Below are 15,773 nucleotides of genomic sequence, written 5' to 3' on the forward strand. Positions count from 1 at the left end.
GAAACACCTTATAAGCTTTCAAACAATGTATAGTTAGCTAAAAATGCAAGAGTAAACATGCATTGGAATGTTATTTGAATATAGGTACAAGGCAAGGAGGAAATAGCTAGAGAAAAGCACAAAAAAACTAAGGAAACCTCATGACACAAGTCAAGAATTCATCCTAGAGAAGCTCAAGTTGATTTGAAGGCTGAAAGAGTGCAAAACTTGAAGATTGCATAGTGAAAGTCGACTGTAGAGGAAGCACGGTCGACCTTGACAAGTCAAAAGACAAGAAAAGTTAAGATTACATAGCCATAGTTGACTATAAAAGAAGTATTGTTGACTTTGACAATTCAAAGATTAGAAAAAGTCGAGATCACATGGCCATAGTCAATTATAGAGGAAGCATAGTCGATTATAGCAGGCCAAATTTGCAAATTTCCTTTCCTTCGACATTTTGTTATGCCAAAAGTACTCATAAAAAACTATTTTGTGTTGCAATATAAAGTACTCATGGATGACCTAGTGTGGGAGGCCTTAATAAATAAGACTTTATGCTTTTAAAAGCATTATTGCAAGACTTGTCCCAAACAAAAGGCGTATCTTTCTCCATTAAACAACTAAATGGTTGACATCTACCAACCAAGTTAGATATGAAGTGTCAAATATAAGCTAATCTTCCTTGTAAACTTTTAAGCTCGTGGAAATTGCTGATTCAAGTATATTCATGATTGCATCTATTTTGGATTGATCAATTTCAATTCGATGATGTTGCACTATGAATCTAAAAAATTTACCAAAAGATACTCAAAAAGCACACTTTAAAGGATTCATTTTCAATTGATATCGGCACAATGTTTTGAATACTTAGCGAATATTTTCAAGATGATCAACACTTTTCTTTGACTTAATCACCAAATCATCGACATAGCATTCAACATTCTTCTAGAGCTTATTATCAAATATCTTTTGTATTGCTCTTTGATAAGTGGCGCTTGCATTATTTAATCCAAACGACATAACTTTGTGATAATATATTCCTTTAGGAGTTCAAAATACAATGAGTTTTTCATCTTTTGGAGCCATGCGAATCTGATTATAAGAGGAAGAGCCATCCATAAAAGATAGGGCCTTATGCCAGTTGTTGCATCGACCATTATTTTTATCAAAAGGGAGAAAAAAATACTTTGGATAAACGTTATTCAAGTCTTGGAAATCCACACAAACTCGAATTTGGCCATTCTTCTTTCTAAGTAGAACAATATTTGAGAACGAAGTAGGGTACCTAACTTCTCAAACAAAGTTGGCCTTAATGAGTTTATTGATCACAACCTCGATTTGGGGGATCAAGTTAGGGTAAAAACGTTGTTGAGCTTGTTTAATGGGTAAGACACCTTTCTTTACTATTAGATGATGCACAACAGCTTTAGGATCCAATCTTGGCATTTCTTTGTAAGTCCATGTGAAGACGTGTCGATACTTGGTCAAGAGGTCAAAATAAGATTTATTTTCTTCAGGAGATAAACTAGAACTTATAAAGGTTGGATGAGGCTCTTTTGTGGTGCCTATGTTAACTTCTTTTAGTTTATCAATTGTAAGTAGATTCATTTCTTCTAATGATGGGGAAACCTTTTGGAAATCACTTTATACTATAGACATGTGAAGATCTTCATTTTTTCTTACTTCTCTTTTTCTAATGATGAGGCTTGTTTAGTTATAACCACTGCGTACCTCTTGACCTTTAATGCTTCGATGGTCGTTACAGCCCATTCACTTTTTCTTTTCACTCATGAAGGGACGATGGAAATCTTTTAATTTTTTTGCCATGAAGCTCCATTTTTCCTTTCTTTGTAAGGATTTTCTTCCAAGCCTTGAATGTATAGACTTACTTGAAGACACTTTTGTATTATCTCCCTTGATATGATGAAAGACTAAACCTTTATTTTAAGGCATGCTCAAGCAAGGAAAAACTAAAGTTCCAGTTGTTGATGTACCCAAGTGATCGAAAATCAAAAGTCTAGATGACTCAATTAGGGTTTCTTCATCGTCATCAACTTTTTCTATTGTTATCTATATTGAAGTTTCTTTATGAATATTCAATTTTAAGGAAGTAAAACCTAGTCCTGACTTTGTAGTTTTGACAACATTGGTCTTTTTTTACCAAACTCTATGATTCTTAAAGGGATCTTGTGTAGTCTCTTTGGTTGATTCACTAGGTTCGTGTACCAATTTGAAAATGTTTTCTTACTTGTAACCAACCCTTATTAGAAGCCTATAAACATTAGGGTCAAAACCATTAGCTTTTTGAAAGGGAAGTTCATCATGTTCAATCGATGGTCCTTTTATTGGCCTTACAGATCCCTTCAATGAAGGCTTAGCAATTTTTGACTCTTCCAAACTAGTGAGTGGCAAAGTTAAATTTTTTAGCCTTCAATAATGTCATCTTTTTCCTTTGTAGACGAAGACAATTTCTTTCCCTTCTATTTTGACAATTTTCCTTCATGATTTTGCTGATCGCATTTATGTTGTGCTTCTTCTATGAAAGTACTTCCCATGTAGAATTTGGTTGTGTCTTTACTGTAGTATATGATTTAGTGTCTGTGATGACTGTCTTCACTTGACCATTTCTACAATATTTAAAACATTGATGACGTGTTGACTAGACTACACCATTTTGTTGCATCCAAGGTTGCATTAACAATATGTTGTATGTTGTGTTAGCATCAATCACTTGAAATAATGGATTGGATTCCATGTCATCAATAGAAAGTTGAAGTTTAAATTTTCCTACAACTCTTTGCCTTTTTAGATTGAAACCTTAGATCATCAAACGACTCTTTGATAATTTGTTCAAAGGCACTCTAAGCTCTTTCGTGGTCATTAGAGGGAGTAAGTTGACAACATATCCATCATTTATCTAGATTCGGTTGATTTTCTATTTGCAACTATATCCTAGAACAAAAAAAAAAAAAAAGGTCAATTATGAAAGGTAGACCCTAACAATAAGTCTTCATCAAAAAAAGTAATTTCCACACCATAAGAGGAATTAGAATCAAACTTAATTTTTTTCTTCATTCCCAACATCTTTATCAATTTGGAAACAAGATGTGGGGATTAGACTTTGAATTTTGAACTAAACTGGCATGAACTCATTCAAGGTGATTAGCCATCTAGACCTTTGCACAGTTGAATTCTCACGCATGTTTGGACTTATTTTCCTTGGCATTGTCTTTGGCATCAATTCCATGGATGGTGGTTTCATTGTTTTGGATCTTCTTAGTGCTTGCTTATTTATGGAAGGATTTTTCTTTTTTTCTCTTTAATGGGTAACTAGGATTTATCCTTCATTGTTTGGATGCTCAACTATAGAACTACAAGTGTTGCCCTTATTTTCTCAAAGATTGGAAACTTGGTTTACGTTTGAGGTCAACATTATGTTAGAAGATCCCAATTTTATCGTCATACTCAACACATTAGGCTGAGAAAGCATGTTAGTTATTGATGCCACATTTGCTGACACCATATTTTTTTTAAACTCGATTTTCCCATCCTTATATAACCCCATGATTCTATCTTTCAAGACAAAACATTTTTCTATAGGGTGATCAACCAAACGATGATACTTGCAGTAGTTGGGGTCATTTACTTGATCAGTTTCCTCAAGTTGTTTCATATCTGGCAACTGAATAAGCTTAAACTTCAAAAGTTCCTCTAATATTTTCGTGATGTCTGAGTCATGGAAAGATACTGCTTTTCCAATCTTTCTTTTAGAGATGCTTTCTTTTTATCTTGCGTAAGGCCCGGCATTGCCTCTTGAGTCTTTTTTGAGCTAGTAGTCATCTTGATGGGTTTGGTGTTCACAGTCATAGAATGTTTTCCTTCAGCCTTATTCGTCACAGTTTTGCCCCATTTATAGACGTCTTGCTTGCCCTTTTTTGATTCTTGCACTAAAGGTCCTTGATTTTTAGCTATTGACATGCTTAATTCCTTGTCATGTACAAAAGTAGCTAATTCTTCAAAAGTTTTAGGCTTAATGCCTTGGAGAATGTAGCATAATCCCAAATTCATACCTTGGATGCACAAGTCTAGGGCTGAAGACTCAGATAATCTCTCTTTGTAGTTGAGACTAAGATATTTTCACTTATGGATGTAATCAATCACAAGCTTATCTTTCCATTATTGCAAAGTTGTGAGTTTAATCATGTTCACCACAAGTCGAGTGTTGGAGAAATGATTAAAGAACTCGTGTTCTAGCTGTTCCCAATTGTCAATCTTCCTACGCATTAGATCTATGTACCAATCAAAAGCGTTGCTTTTAGAAAGTGAACGAGTTGTTTCACCAGTAAGATGGTGCCATCGATGCTAGCGTTGTTGCAAGTTTCCACGAAGTTTTTAACATGTTCATGAGGATTTCCTAAGCCATCAAATTATTGGAAATTTGGTGGTTGATAGTTACGTGGCATCTTCATGCCATCAATCCTCTAAAAGTATGGCTTGGCATAAGTGTACAAAGATTGGGTGACATTTTCTACCTACTCTTTAATGGCTTCCTTGATGAAATCCTTTAATTGGTTAGTGGTGACCATTTCATTGGATTTTTGTTGGAGATTGTTTTCCACTTTTTTAGTGGAATTCTCATTGTTTTCTTGAGGATTTTGGCATTGAAAGCAGTAAGAACAAATTAGAATAAATAATTCAAATCTCATTAAAATAAGCAAGAAAGAGATTTAAAAATTTAGACTACATGTGAGTTCAATTACAATCTTAGAAAAAGAAAATTTAGCCACTCATAATTGCAAAAACAAATAACATTATAATAAATTTAACCATTGAAAGTAACAAGAACAATAAAAGCCAAGGAAGAAAACAAAACAATATTTGCCGCCTTGATCTCAAAGTTTCAACCTCAACTTCTAGTTTCTTAAATCTCCCAAAGGATCTATTTTTTTAATGTTGTCAAACATATCCTATTTATACTAATAAGCTTAACCTAAAGTTCTTTCAGCTGACTTAGGGTTTAATTGGGCTTAAAAGTGTAATGAAAGGCCCAAATATCAATTATCAGTCTTTACAAATTTTTATTCTCAGCACAGTACGTTCAGTTATTTTTCGATGCAATTTTCTCTATCTTTGATGCATAACTGGGCAAAGTGATCTTCATGAAAGTTGTAGCTCTGTCTCTTAGCTTTCCAATGGTCTAAGAATCGCATCATTTGAAGTTATGTAGCTCGAGATATAGCTAAAATACTGAAGCATATATAAGTAGATTCTAGGTCTTTCAACACCTTACTTTTCAAAATTAAGTCCAATCACTTTTAATTCTATAAAAAATATAAAAACTAATAAATAATAAACAAATTAAAAGAAATAACATAAAATTAAAACAACTAACTTAAAAGTAACCTAATTATAAAAACAACTAAAAATAAATAAATTATAATTGAAAATTGAGGACTTAGCTAACATTTAATAACAAAATTGGAATAAAATAATTCTATAAAATAGAATTATCAGAAGCCATTTGCAATTTGGAGATTTGTTTGAAGAAAGAATATGAAAGGTAGAGATTGTCCCATTAGGTGTGCGAGAAATTGTACACATAAATTTTGCGTAGCAAATTTTAGATTTGAAAATTTGGAGACAAATTACAAATATTTATGTGAGTCTACAATCTCTGGTATTTATTTGATTAATTTCTTCATGTTTTGTGTTAAGGGTTTGAACCTGGACTTGATTAGAACACGATCTGGAGTTGATTTGGAACATGATATGGACTTGAGAACTTTGATTAGAACACGATCTGGAGTTGATTTGGAACACGATATGGACTTGAGAACTTTGTCTTCAAGGGTCTAGGATTGGACCTGATATTGAACATGACTTGGACTTGAGAACTTCATCTTTAAAAATCTTCTTGTTCTCAATTTCTAAATCCTCTTTAAATGGCTTGAAGGAGCGCTGTATTTATAGTGCTAGATAGAGACTATTATGAGGATTTAGTATATTTGAATTGTCTCTAAATTATTTTAATTTAATTAGAGATAAATCTTGATGACTCACAGATGGTCTTTTGATTGGCTAAACTTTAAGTCTTTGCATTTTGATTGGTCGAAGTTAAATCTTATCCCTAGATTATTTTAATTTATTTATAGATAAATTAAATGACCAAATTTTGATTTTATCTTCAAATTATTATAAATTTTAAAGACAAATTAGATGACCAACTGATAAATTTTAATTGGTCAAAAATTAAATATTATCTCTTAACTATCTTGATTTATTTAAAAATAAATTGGATGACCAATAATTAAATTTTAACTGGTCCAATTTAAATATTATCTTTAAATTATTTCAAAAGATAAATATGTGAAACATGAGAGAATTTTAATTGGTTCAACTATGTACCTTTGAGATAATTCAATTGATAAATTAATTATTTTATAATTAATAATATGACTATCTTTAATGATGTCCTCTAGTCTACGTGGCGACACATGAGTCATTTTTAAAAATTTCTTCAATTTATTAATTTTGGACACGTGACATCTTATAATTAGATAATAAATTTTCTCCTTCTACACGGACGTGCTGCTTTTTGTTTCTATAGAACCATAATATTTGTCATCCTTCGACAAAAAAATAAACTTTAGTTACAAAAAGATCAACTTTAGTTAACAAAAGATTTGTAAGATCCATTTATCTGTCCCTAGACCTTTCACCAGCTCCAGTAAAACAATAACAACAGCACAATAGCATCAACCACATAGCAAATAATCAGACTTTACTGATGTTTTCTTAAGTTGAAACTAGTGTATTATTTAGCAAATCAAAAATTGATGACTTTAATACTTCTTTGTTACTTTTATGTAGTTTTCTATAGCAATAGTAACATATTCAATGTTTTTTTTTTTTTTTTTGCTAAGCCAAACATATTCAATGTTTTAATAGCCAAAATAAAGCAATAGCATTATCAACACAATGCAATTAGTTTTCTTTTCATCAATTGGACAACTAATTGCATTGTGCTGATAATATTGTTGAGTAGGTATAAAAGTCTTAAGTTTATTAATTAAACTAGTGGTTGAAAAATAAAATTTTGAATACTCAAAGTTCTCGACTCAGAAATGGAAAATTCAAGGCAAATCACATAAAATAATCTTTAATTGTTTCCTAAATCCAAATTATGGTTGATTATGATACCAATTGTTAAAATTTATGTAAAATTAATTTATATTTACTCCAAGATTCATCGTAGTTGAATTTAGAGTATAAAAATATATCTAATTTTTGATCCATGATTTGACCGTGAAAACAATATAAATTGTTAAGATTCAATACCCTAGGATCTTCTTCCTCCTTAATTTATAACTTTCCATTATTTGAATTCTTAATATTTTTTTAGATAGGGGATGAGACCTAGTCTTATCTTTATATAGTGATACCCTAACCGAATCCATTATAAGATTTAGGTTTACTATGTACGCTTACACTAATAAATTTGCACATAACATTGGAGTTTAACCCATTTTATTATATCATATTATGAAATGTAATATTATCTCTTTGTCAATATTAAATTAGCTTAAGTTGATTTTTATAAAAGTAAAATTTAAATTAAATAATGTAAATTTACACTTTAATATTTAAAAAAAATCTACAAAGTTAACTCAAAATTTAAAGAAATATAAAATAATAATAAAAAAAAGATGATAAAGGAAGGGGTAAGTATCCTAGATTTTATCAAGCAGTGCATGCATCTCGTGTCTCAAAAATAAAATTTGTTTTCCCGTAAATTCCACGTTGTACACGTTGTAACAGTCCAGTTCCTGCTTCCTTGGAAAATAAAATTTCAGCTTATACAAAAAAAAAAAAAATTTAGAGCATTGTAAACAAATGAAAATTTTGCTACTCAAGGACAGTAAGTACAGTACACTGGGTATTCTCCAACCTGACAGACTGACGAGCACAGGCTGATTGATTCTTGAATTTATAGTAAATATACAAAATTTAAAGTGGAGTAATTGGTACATTGAATGGGATTATTTTATTGTTATTATTCAGTATGCATTAACAAATACATGCCTAGTCGATCTTGCCTTCGGTCTTTTCTTTGACACTTTCTCAAGTTGTGAGAACCCATTTCAGTTCAACTCATTCTTTTAAACTTCCATTTGACTTTGCTCTGTTTCTGTTCCTCTTACAATCCGTCTAATACTGCTTTTGGTATTGGTATTGTTAACATGCAGAGATAGGGGTTCTGCAACAATTCACAATGCTATTGGAGTTGGTTTTATTTCTTGTTGCGGCAGGTATCAAAAGAGTTTAATAAGGTAGTTTTTAATTGGGTTATGTGAATATTGCAGCTTGTAATGAATTAACAATTATGCAAATTGGGATATTTCTGAAATTTTTTCCCTGATAGCAGATTATTTTGGATGCTCTTAATGATTCAATTCTGATTATTTTTTCTTCTTCTTATAGTTTGTCTTCTAAGACTTATTAGGGTTTGTTTGTTTTTATATGATGGTAATAAGTTTTTTGTCTGTCTATCTCTTCTTTGATACGGGAAAGTAGTGCAACTTCAATTTGTAAATGAAATGTTTGTTTTATTTAGTAACTAAAAGAATCATGTTAACAGCATTGTCATGGAGATTGTTGAGCGGGAAGTTGAGGAGAAATTTTGTGCCTCTGCCTTCTTCCACTTCTCTATTGCATTCACATGCCACAAGTTTTGGTACTCCCTCTCACTCTTTCTTGCTCAGTTACATTCTTGTCAGTGTGTTGGTGTGTATATAAAGATGATTTTTTGGGCAACTTTTTTTCTAAAAAAAAATCAAATTTGTTGTAAATGATTGTATATGCAGGGAAACCACCCCCCCTGCCCCCCCAAAAGAATAAACATGAAAAGAAAAAGAGGGAGATTATAGACTTATATACTGTTAAACAGAAGTGAATAATTCCAATGCATATGCTAAGTGATACTAGAAGAATTAGGGCTTGCTCTAGTGGTTGTTACTGCAACACTGCTCCTCTTCTCTTTTGTGAAAGAACAGTGTATCAAAAAGCAAAAAAAAAAAAAAAAAACAGATCATGAAAGGAGTGGATGACACCTGCAAACATGCACATCCGCAGCTACCAAACGAGGAATGGCATTGTGTAATAATTCTTTATTGATATAAACATGGATGTTATGGTCTGTATCATGACCACAAGTTACAGAGCATAGGAAACAGTTCTCAACTTTAAGCTCTGGGTGAAATTGATATATAAGTTAAGGTCAATTTCTCTTCTTCGTTGGGTCTATTCCTATCCCAGAATTGATGCAGCAAATAAATTTATCATGGGCTTTTTGTACTTGAAAACGGCACTTAAATATTGTATTATCTGGAAAACCAAAGCATCTGCCAATTAAGGCTGTCTGGAACTAAGCATGTTTCACTATTGCTATATAGTATAAATATATTGAATGATAGCTTAAAGGGAATTTCATTTTCAGGATTTAAAGAGGTAAGCGAAGAACAGAAAAGTCAGATGGTTGGTCATGTCTTTGACAGTGTTGCTTCGAAGTATGATCTCATGAACGATATCATGAGTGCTGGATTACATAGGTTATGGAAAGATAGGTTAGACTCTTGTTGATACTCTCTAATAAATAGCTCATATTTGTTGTTTACTGCCTCTTATCTTCAAATTTTCTTGTCAATTTGTCAGATTGGCTTCCAAACTGAATCCATTTCCAGGAATCAAACATATTGACATGGCCGGTGGAACAGGTCAGACTAGGTTATGCCGTAATCCTGTTAAACCTCTTGATGTACATAGTCTAGAAAACCTTGTGAAGGACACATGTAAATGTGGAAGAATATATAAATGATACTTATTTTCGAGAGGGGAAAAATTTAGTATTGTTTGCTTGTTCTTAATACTCAAAAAAACCACTATGCTTATATGCAACATATATAAATATAACGTTTTAATCTTTTTGAAGAGTTTAAACTCTTTAATCATATGCAAATTCTAGTGGTCTCAAATTGGCATGGATAATGACATTGGATAGAAGTTATATTGTGTTCCATTAGCAAGTTTAAAGGTAGCTAATTGTTATTTTAAGAATCTATTATTGGGATCCTTTAATACAAAAGTACAAAACTTAGCTTCAGGAGACAATTTCTCCCATTATTTTTTAGACAGATTAATTTAACCTCTTCAATGGAATCCCTGTTTCACTCCCATTTTTAATTTATAGTTAACAACCCATTGTCATCTTTAGTTGACAGTCAGCTTGCAGGGGATGTTGCTTTCAGGATCTTAGATGCAATAAATAGAATCAAAAGTTGGCCAATGCATCAACTCCATGATGATTTGCTGGAAGAAGCTCAGATATATGTCTGTGATATCAACCCAAACATGTTAGATGTTGGTAAAAAAAGGGCAATGGAGAGAGGTAAATTACCGCCATTATCTTTAGATTGAACTATTTGTAGGGTCTGTCTGGATGATTAAATTGAGGATTACAATTCTTGTGATTGTTCCATTGCTTTGACTTAAACTTGCCAGGTTTTGGGGAAGACAAATCTCTTCTATGGTTGGAGGAAGATGCAGAAGCCTTGCATTTTGGGGATATTTCGATGGATAGTTATACAATTGCTTGTGGAATTAGAAATGTGACGCACATGGAGAAAGCTCTAGCTGAAGCTTATAGGTATGCTTGTAATGTCTTAGCTCATGGTTGATTTGTCATACCTGTTAAGTGCTTCTGGTATGGGGTATTCCAGTGCAGATAAGTTTGGCTTAAAAAGATGAGTAAGTTAATAAAGCTAGTGAAGTGGCTTAAAAAATGGTGAAGGTTTCACTAATAAGACTACCTTCATTACTAATATGACAATAATCAGGCGTCTGATCTGTGAGATGTTATGGTAACTGGGTTAGGGGCAGAGATTGACTTTGTTCACTGCTCTCTTTAAGACTCTTGACCATGTATTGTTTTCTTTTCTTTCCCTTTCTAGAATTTCATAAACAGAAACTATCACATCAAACCAACTTCATTACATATCAGAAATTTCCCTGACGCAAGTTTTTGAGCTGCCAATGGGTAGCAGATTGAGACCAGGATCCAAAAGGTTCCAACCCTAAATGCTGAGGCCCAAATGGCGTTGACTCCTCAGTCCATATATGTGCAATTCTGTTAGTTAAGTTAACAAGAAAATTTTTAAATGATTGATGGACAAGCAAGATACAATGGCAAGTAACAAACTGATGAACTGAGAGCATCATATCTGGAAGGTTTGCATCATTTTATTCGCTGATGTGATCAAGCGGCATGAAATTTAGTGATAAACAGTTGCAAGTTTAGTATGTTTAAACAAAGAAAAATCAAAATTAATTACCATGGCATCATATGGGTTGTGAGGCAGTTCTCTACTAAGAAACTTCTTTTTGGATTTGTTTAGAAAATTGTCTATCTGGTCAGATTGATTTGGTTGGTATAATGGTTGTTTTTCTTTCCTTTGATCCTTTTTGCAAGAATTTGTTGCCATCATATATGTGTATATGTTTTTAAACTAGCTTCTATGGTGTTGCTTATTAGGGTGTTGAACCTGGGAGGAAGATTCCTCTGCCTTGAACTGACACGCATGGAAATTCCTGTAATTAAAGAATTGTGAGTATCTTCAACAGTTCTAGCCAGGAAATAGGTTATATCTGAAAATAGATACTTTTCGTGGATCAAGAAGCAAGGTTACAATGAAAAACCATGCCATCAGCAATAAGGCAACCCGGAAGACAGATTGATTTCTTCAATTACAAATGATAATTTAGTAAGCTTCTTGGTTAAAGTCTTTATAACCTGGAATCATTGTTTCTTCACAAATTCTTGGTGATTAGAAAATGGGCCTGAAGCAAGTTAAAGATGTAATAAGATGCACATCACTGTACTCCATGTTTAACTACTGGACTACTGGTTTTGGATGGAAATTTCCCTAGCAATTTTCTGGGGTAGCTTTTTCTCTGTTTCCTTTTCTTTTGGTCCTCTTATGTGGGATTTTTCCTCTTCTCTTCCATAGTTTACTTTTTGATGTTACTTTAATGGTTATTCCACTTTTGGTGCAGGTATGATTTTTATTCATTCACTGTTGTTCCAGCAGTAGGAAAGCTAGTTACAGGTGATCGAGATTCATACCAGTATTTAGTTGAGAGTATCGGCAGTTTTCCACCGCAGGTATGCGTCTCTTCCCTACAGATTATTAAAGTATCACCAGTCTTTTTATTTAGTAGAAGCACTCTGATTAGTAGGAAATTGTGTCTATCTGATGAAGTAATAATGCCTTGTTACTGTTGCAACTATGCACTTTTCAGGCAGAACATTTTCTTTTAATGGGACTATTTGACTTAATTTTGAAAGCTGCACTTGGCATATTCATGTATTCTCAACACATGATAAGTAGATTATAAAATTTATTCCAGTACATACTGTTGGTTGAGTCTCTACCCACCAAGAGTGTGGCATCATTAAACATTGTATGCATAAAGAACCGCTTAATACAGAAGTTTTAGTCGATAGGTAAGTGTTCAAGAATGTGTTTTTAATCTTTAACATACTTTCCAGCAAAACCAAAGGTTTTGGTTCGATAAGGTCTTCTGTTAAAATCCAAATGAAGAAAAGAGAGCTCTGGGGGGTGGGTAGTGGGTAGAGAGTGAGAGAGAATCTCTGCATTTTTTTGCCCTCTAAATTTAAATGGGTCCTTCACGCTTAGACTTGATAATTTTTGACACGACACATTAACACGATACGAGAAGACATGAGTTAAACAAGTTTTGAGTTTAGTCTTAACGTATTTCGTATCTAATCGTTTCTGACAATTTTCGTATCTTAACGTGTCGACACGACAAACATGTTTAAAACATGTTTAAACACGTTTACTTAATCGTGTTATCGTGTTTAAACGTGTATACGTGACTCGTTTATTAACCTATTAAAAATTAATAGTTAAAGATTATTTTAACTTTATATAAATAATTTTAAATAATTATTTTAATAAGTTTTTTTTAATTTTATAAAGGTAATAATGTAATTATTACAATTAAAAATTATGAATGATTTTTGATATTATTTGTATTTGAAGGTTAAATGTTAATGATGTATTTTATCATATTATATGATAATGAATTTTATATATGTTATTTATATTAAATTTTATTATATTTGAAGTTATTATTATTTTTGTTTTGTTATAATTATTTTTATACTTATAGATTTTAAATTTAAATAATAAAATTATATTTAATGATAAATATTTTTATTTAATCGTGTTAAACGTGTTATTAATTTTGTCGTATCGTATATTGACACGTTTAATAAACGTGTTAATCGTGTCGTGTTGTGTTACACGTTTATTAAACGTATACGTGTACATGTTTTAAATTTAAGACATGGATATTAAACGTGTCGTGTTCGTGTTTAGCCTCAACGTATTTCGTGTCTAATCGTATTTGATACGTTTGCGACACGAAAACACGAATTGTCAAGTCTATTCATGCTTCAGATAATACTTATCAACTAGTCATGCGTAATAAGTGAGAAAAACCCTTTTGTATTAATAATGCTGGTAACTGAATTACGGACCACAATGATTCTCCCTAAATTGTGGATATTGTTAGGAACATCAGCTTTAGATAGTAATGCACTATGATGACACTTAAACAGCTTTTTTTTTTTTTTTTTATTGGAATGCCAATAGCTGTATAAATTATCAAATTAGTACAAAAAAAACCCACCTTCAGATAGTTGGACAGCACTTCACTGGCTACAAAATACCTCCAGTGTGGCTGCAAGGTTATCCTAACCAAAACAACATGTTGCTTGTGGAAGCATACAAGACAACAGAGATCAGAGATCATCAGAAAGTAACAGGGCCTGTACAAACGAAATTCTATGTACACAATACACTTAAGTAGCTTCTTTACTAATGCATGTTTTAGACCATCTAACTAAAAGCAGCAAGGTAGGTGTCAAATGGGCAAAAGTTTTGATACACTTGATAAAGAAGACACAAAAATGAGTTCCTTTCTGTGTCTATTATATATGCATTTGCCTGCATGCACAAACATGCACACAAATTGAAGATTGTTAACAAAGCAGAGGTCTCTGGTCTTTTTGGGTCAATACTCGAGGTGCAAATTACAGGATGAAGGTTGGATTGATTCTTTGGTAGAGCCACCAAAAACTTTCATTATATTAGACATATTGGCACCTTAAGTATTTAAATGGATTAATGTTCAATCCCAGATCTTATCTAGGTAGTGGTTCTAAATGCTGCAAATATAACACAATGCAACCCAAACTCAAAAGCAGTTGACTTGCCGCTATTGCATCTGAACTTGTGTTTGCATCATATTTGGATCTATATTAAGTTTCGTGCTGCAACAAAACAGTAATACTATTGTGGTTGTGGTACAAACACAATTTAAGACTCTAAACAAGTACAGTTTTTCCAACCACATCTTTCTGGCAGTATCTGACCACCATGCCAGCTAGCTCTATATCAACTGAGAACCTACGATATCAAACCCTGTGTGTTTCATTTCTAGGAATTCTTTTTAACTGATTGAAATGAGAACATAGGACAATGCTATTCAGTTTACTCAATTATATGATCTCAACCTCTTTTCTATTTGTCACTGGTGAATGCAGGAAACATTTGCTTCAATGCTAGCAGAAGCAGGGTTTAAGAAGGTTGAGTTTGAAAATTTACTTGGAGGAGTTGTCGCAATTCATTCTGGGTTAGAATTATGAAGATTTTCTTTCACGATTTTTCTGTGTCTGTCTCTTGCCTTTTCTCTTTAGGCTTCATAACTGAATAAGAGTGCTTTGGTATAACAGTTGGTACTAGATTTGCGAAATGTTCTCCTTCTGGGAATTGTAGCTATGAATTTTATTCTAGTTTTATTGGAATTTCACTAGGATGGGGTGGGAAACGTTTTCCTAGATGTTAGTATTAGCTATGGATTGATGTTACATTTCTAACTGATGGCCAATATGAAATACTAACTGAAAACCTCTTTTGAGATGACTTGTGGTCCAAAAGCAGTGACATAAATGAAGATGGCAGACTTTGCCCACAACCATGGAGACATAGCCCAGCAAGTAGCAAGCAGGAGAACATGAGCTCAAATGCTGGCTTCAATAGCAACCTCAAAAAACCTTTTCTCAATATTTTCCACTACAAAAGAAAATTGCCGTTAAGTTTGCAGGGTAATGAAGGCTTGTGGTTCATGCAGGGAGCTGACCACTTCTCATGGTTTATTTTGTTTTTTCTTTGGTACATTTCATCTGGTCATGCATGTGGAGGGTCCAAATCAGAAGGAGATGTGCATGTGGTCGGACACATGTTGCTGGGCCTCTCATGGCTCCTTTGTTTTGCAGCAGCACATGGATTGGATAAGACAATGAGTGAGGCCTTGGAACACTCATTTACTTTGTTAACTCTATTGACTATTTTACCCTTCTATCCTTGGCTTACTGGCTCCCAAGTTCAGGGTCAGATTGCTTATTTAAAATTTTCCATTAATTTTTTTTAACAAGTGAAATCTTTAAACCATCTTCACTCCCCTCTTTAAATCTTGTTAAACCTAAAATTAAATACATTGGTACTTGGTGAGTTTTGAGCCCGAAATTTTGAATATTTATTAATATTTTTATAAACGTGATTCATTCCATTGAATCAAATCTTTATAATACTATAAAGAGTTTCTTATTGTTAGGTTAGAGATTCACAATGACATACCAATTTTGA

The 15,773-nt window shown here is 32.7% G+C and overlaps 1 protein-coding gene across 2 annotated transcripts; it reads left to right on the forward strand.

The window, feature by feature from the left end:
* Positions 1 to 8,232: 8,232 nt before the first annotated feature.
* LOC18589917 (2-methoxy-6-polyprenyl-1,4-benzoquinol methylase, mitochondrial-like) lies at positions 8,233 to 15,050 on the forward strand. 2 transcript variants are annotated; one of them, XM_018126888.2, is made up of 9 exons: positions 8,233 to 8,291; positions 8,621 to 8,716; positions 9,479 to 9,605; positions 9,694 to 9,755; positions 10,271 to 10,426; positions 10,540 to 10,684; positions 11,570 to 11,641; positions 12,091 to 12,199; positions 14,672 to 15,050. In XM_018126888.2, the coding sequence occupies exons 1-9, from the start codon at positions 8,255 to 8,257 to the stop codon at positions 14,771 to 14,773; spliced, it is 906 nt and encodes a 301-aa protein (XP_017982377.2). In that variant the 5' UTR covers positions 8,233 to 8,254; the 3' UTR covers positions 14,774 to 15,050. The 2 variants fall into 2 exon arrangements, with proteins under 2 accessions (XP_017982377.2, XP_088665521.1); XM_088809395.1 differs by having other exon boundaries at positions 8,247 to 8,312.
* Positions 15,051 to 15,773: the final 723 nt, after the last annotated feature.

This window comes from Theobroma cacao, chromosome 9 (assembly GCF_053813885.1).
Source record: "Theobroma cacao isolate CCN51 chromosome 9, ASM5381388v1, whole genome shotgun sequence".
NCBI lineage: Eukaryota > Viridiplantae > Streptophyta > Magnoliopsida > Malvales > Malvaceae > Theobroma > Theobroma cacao.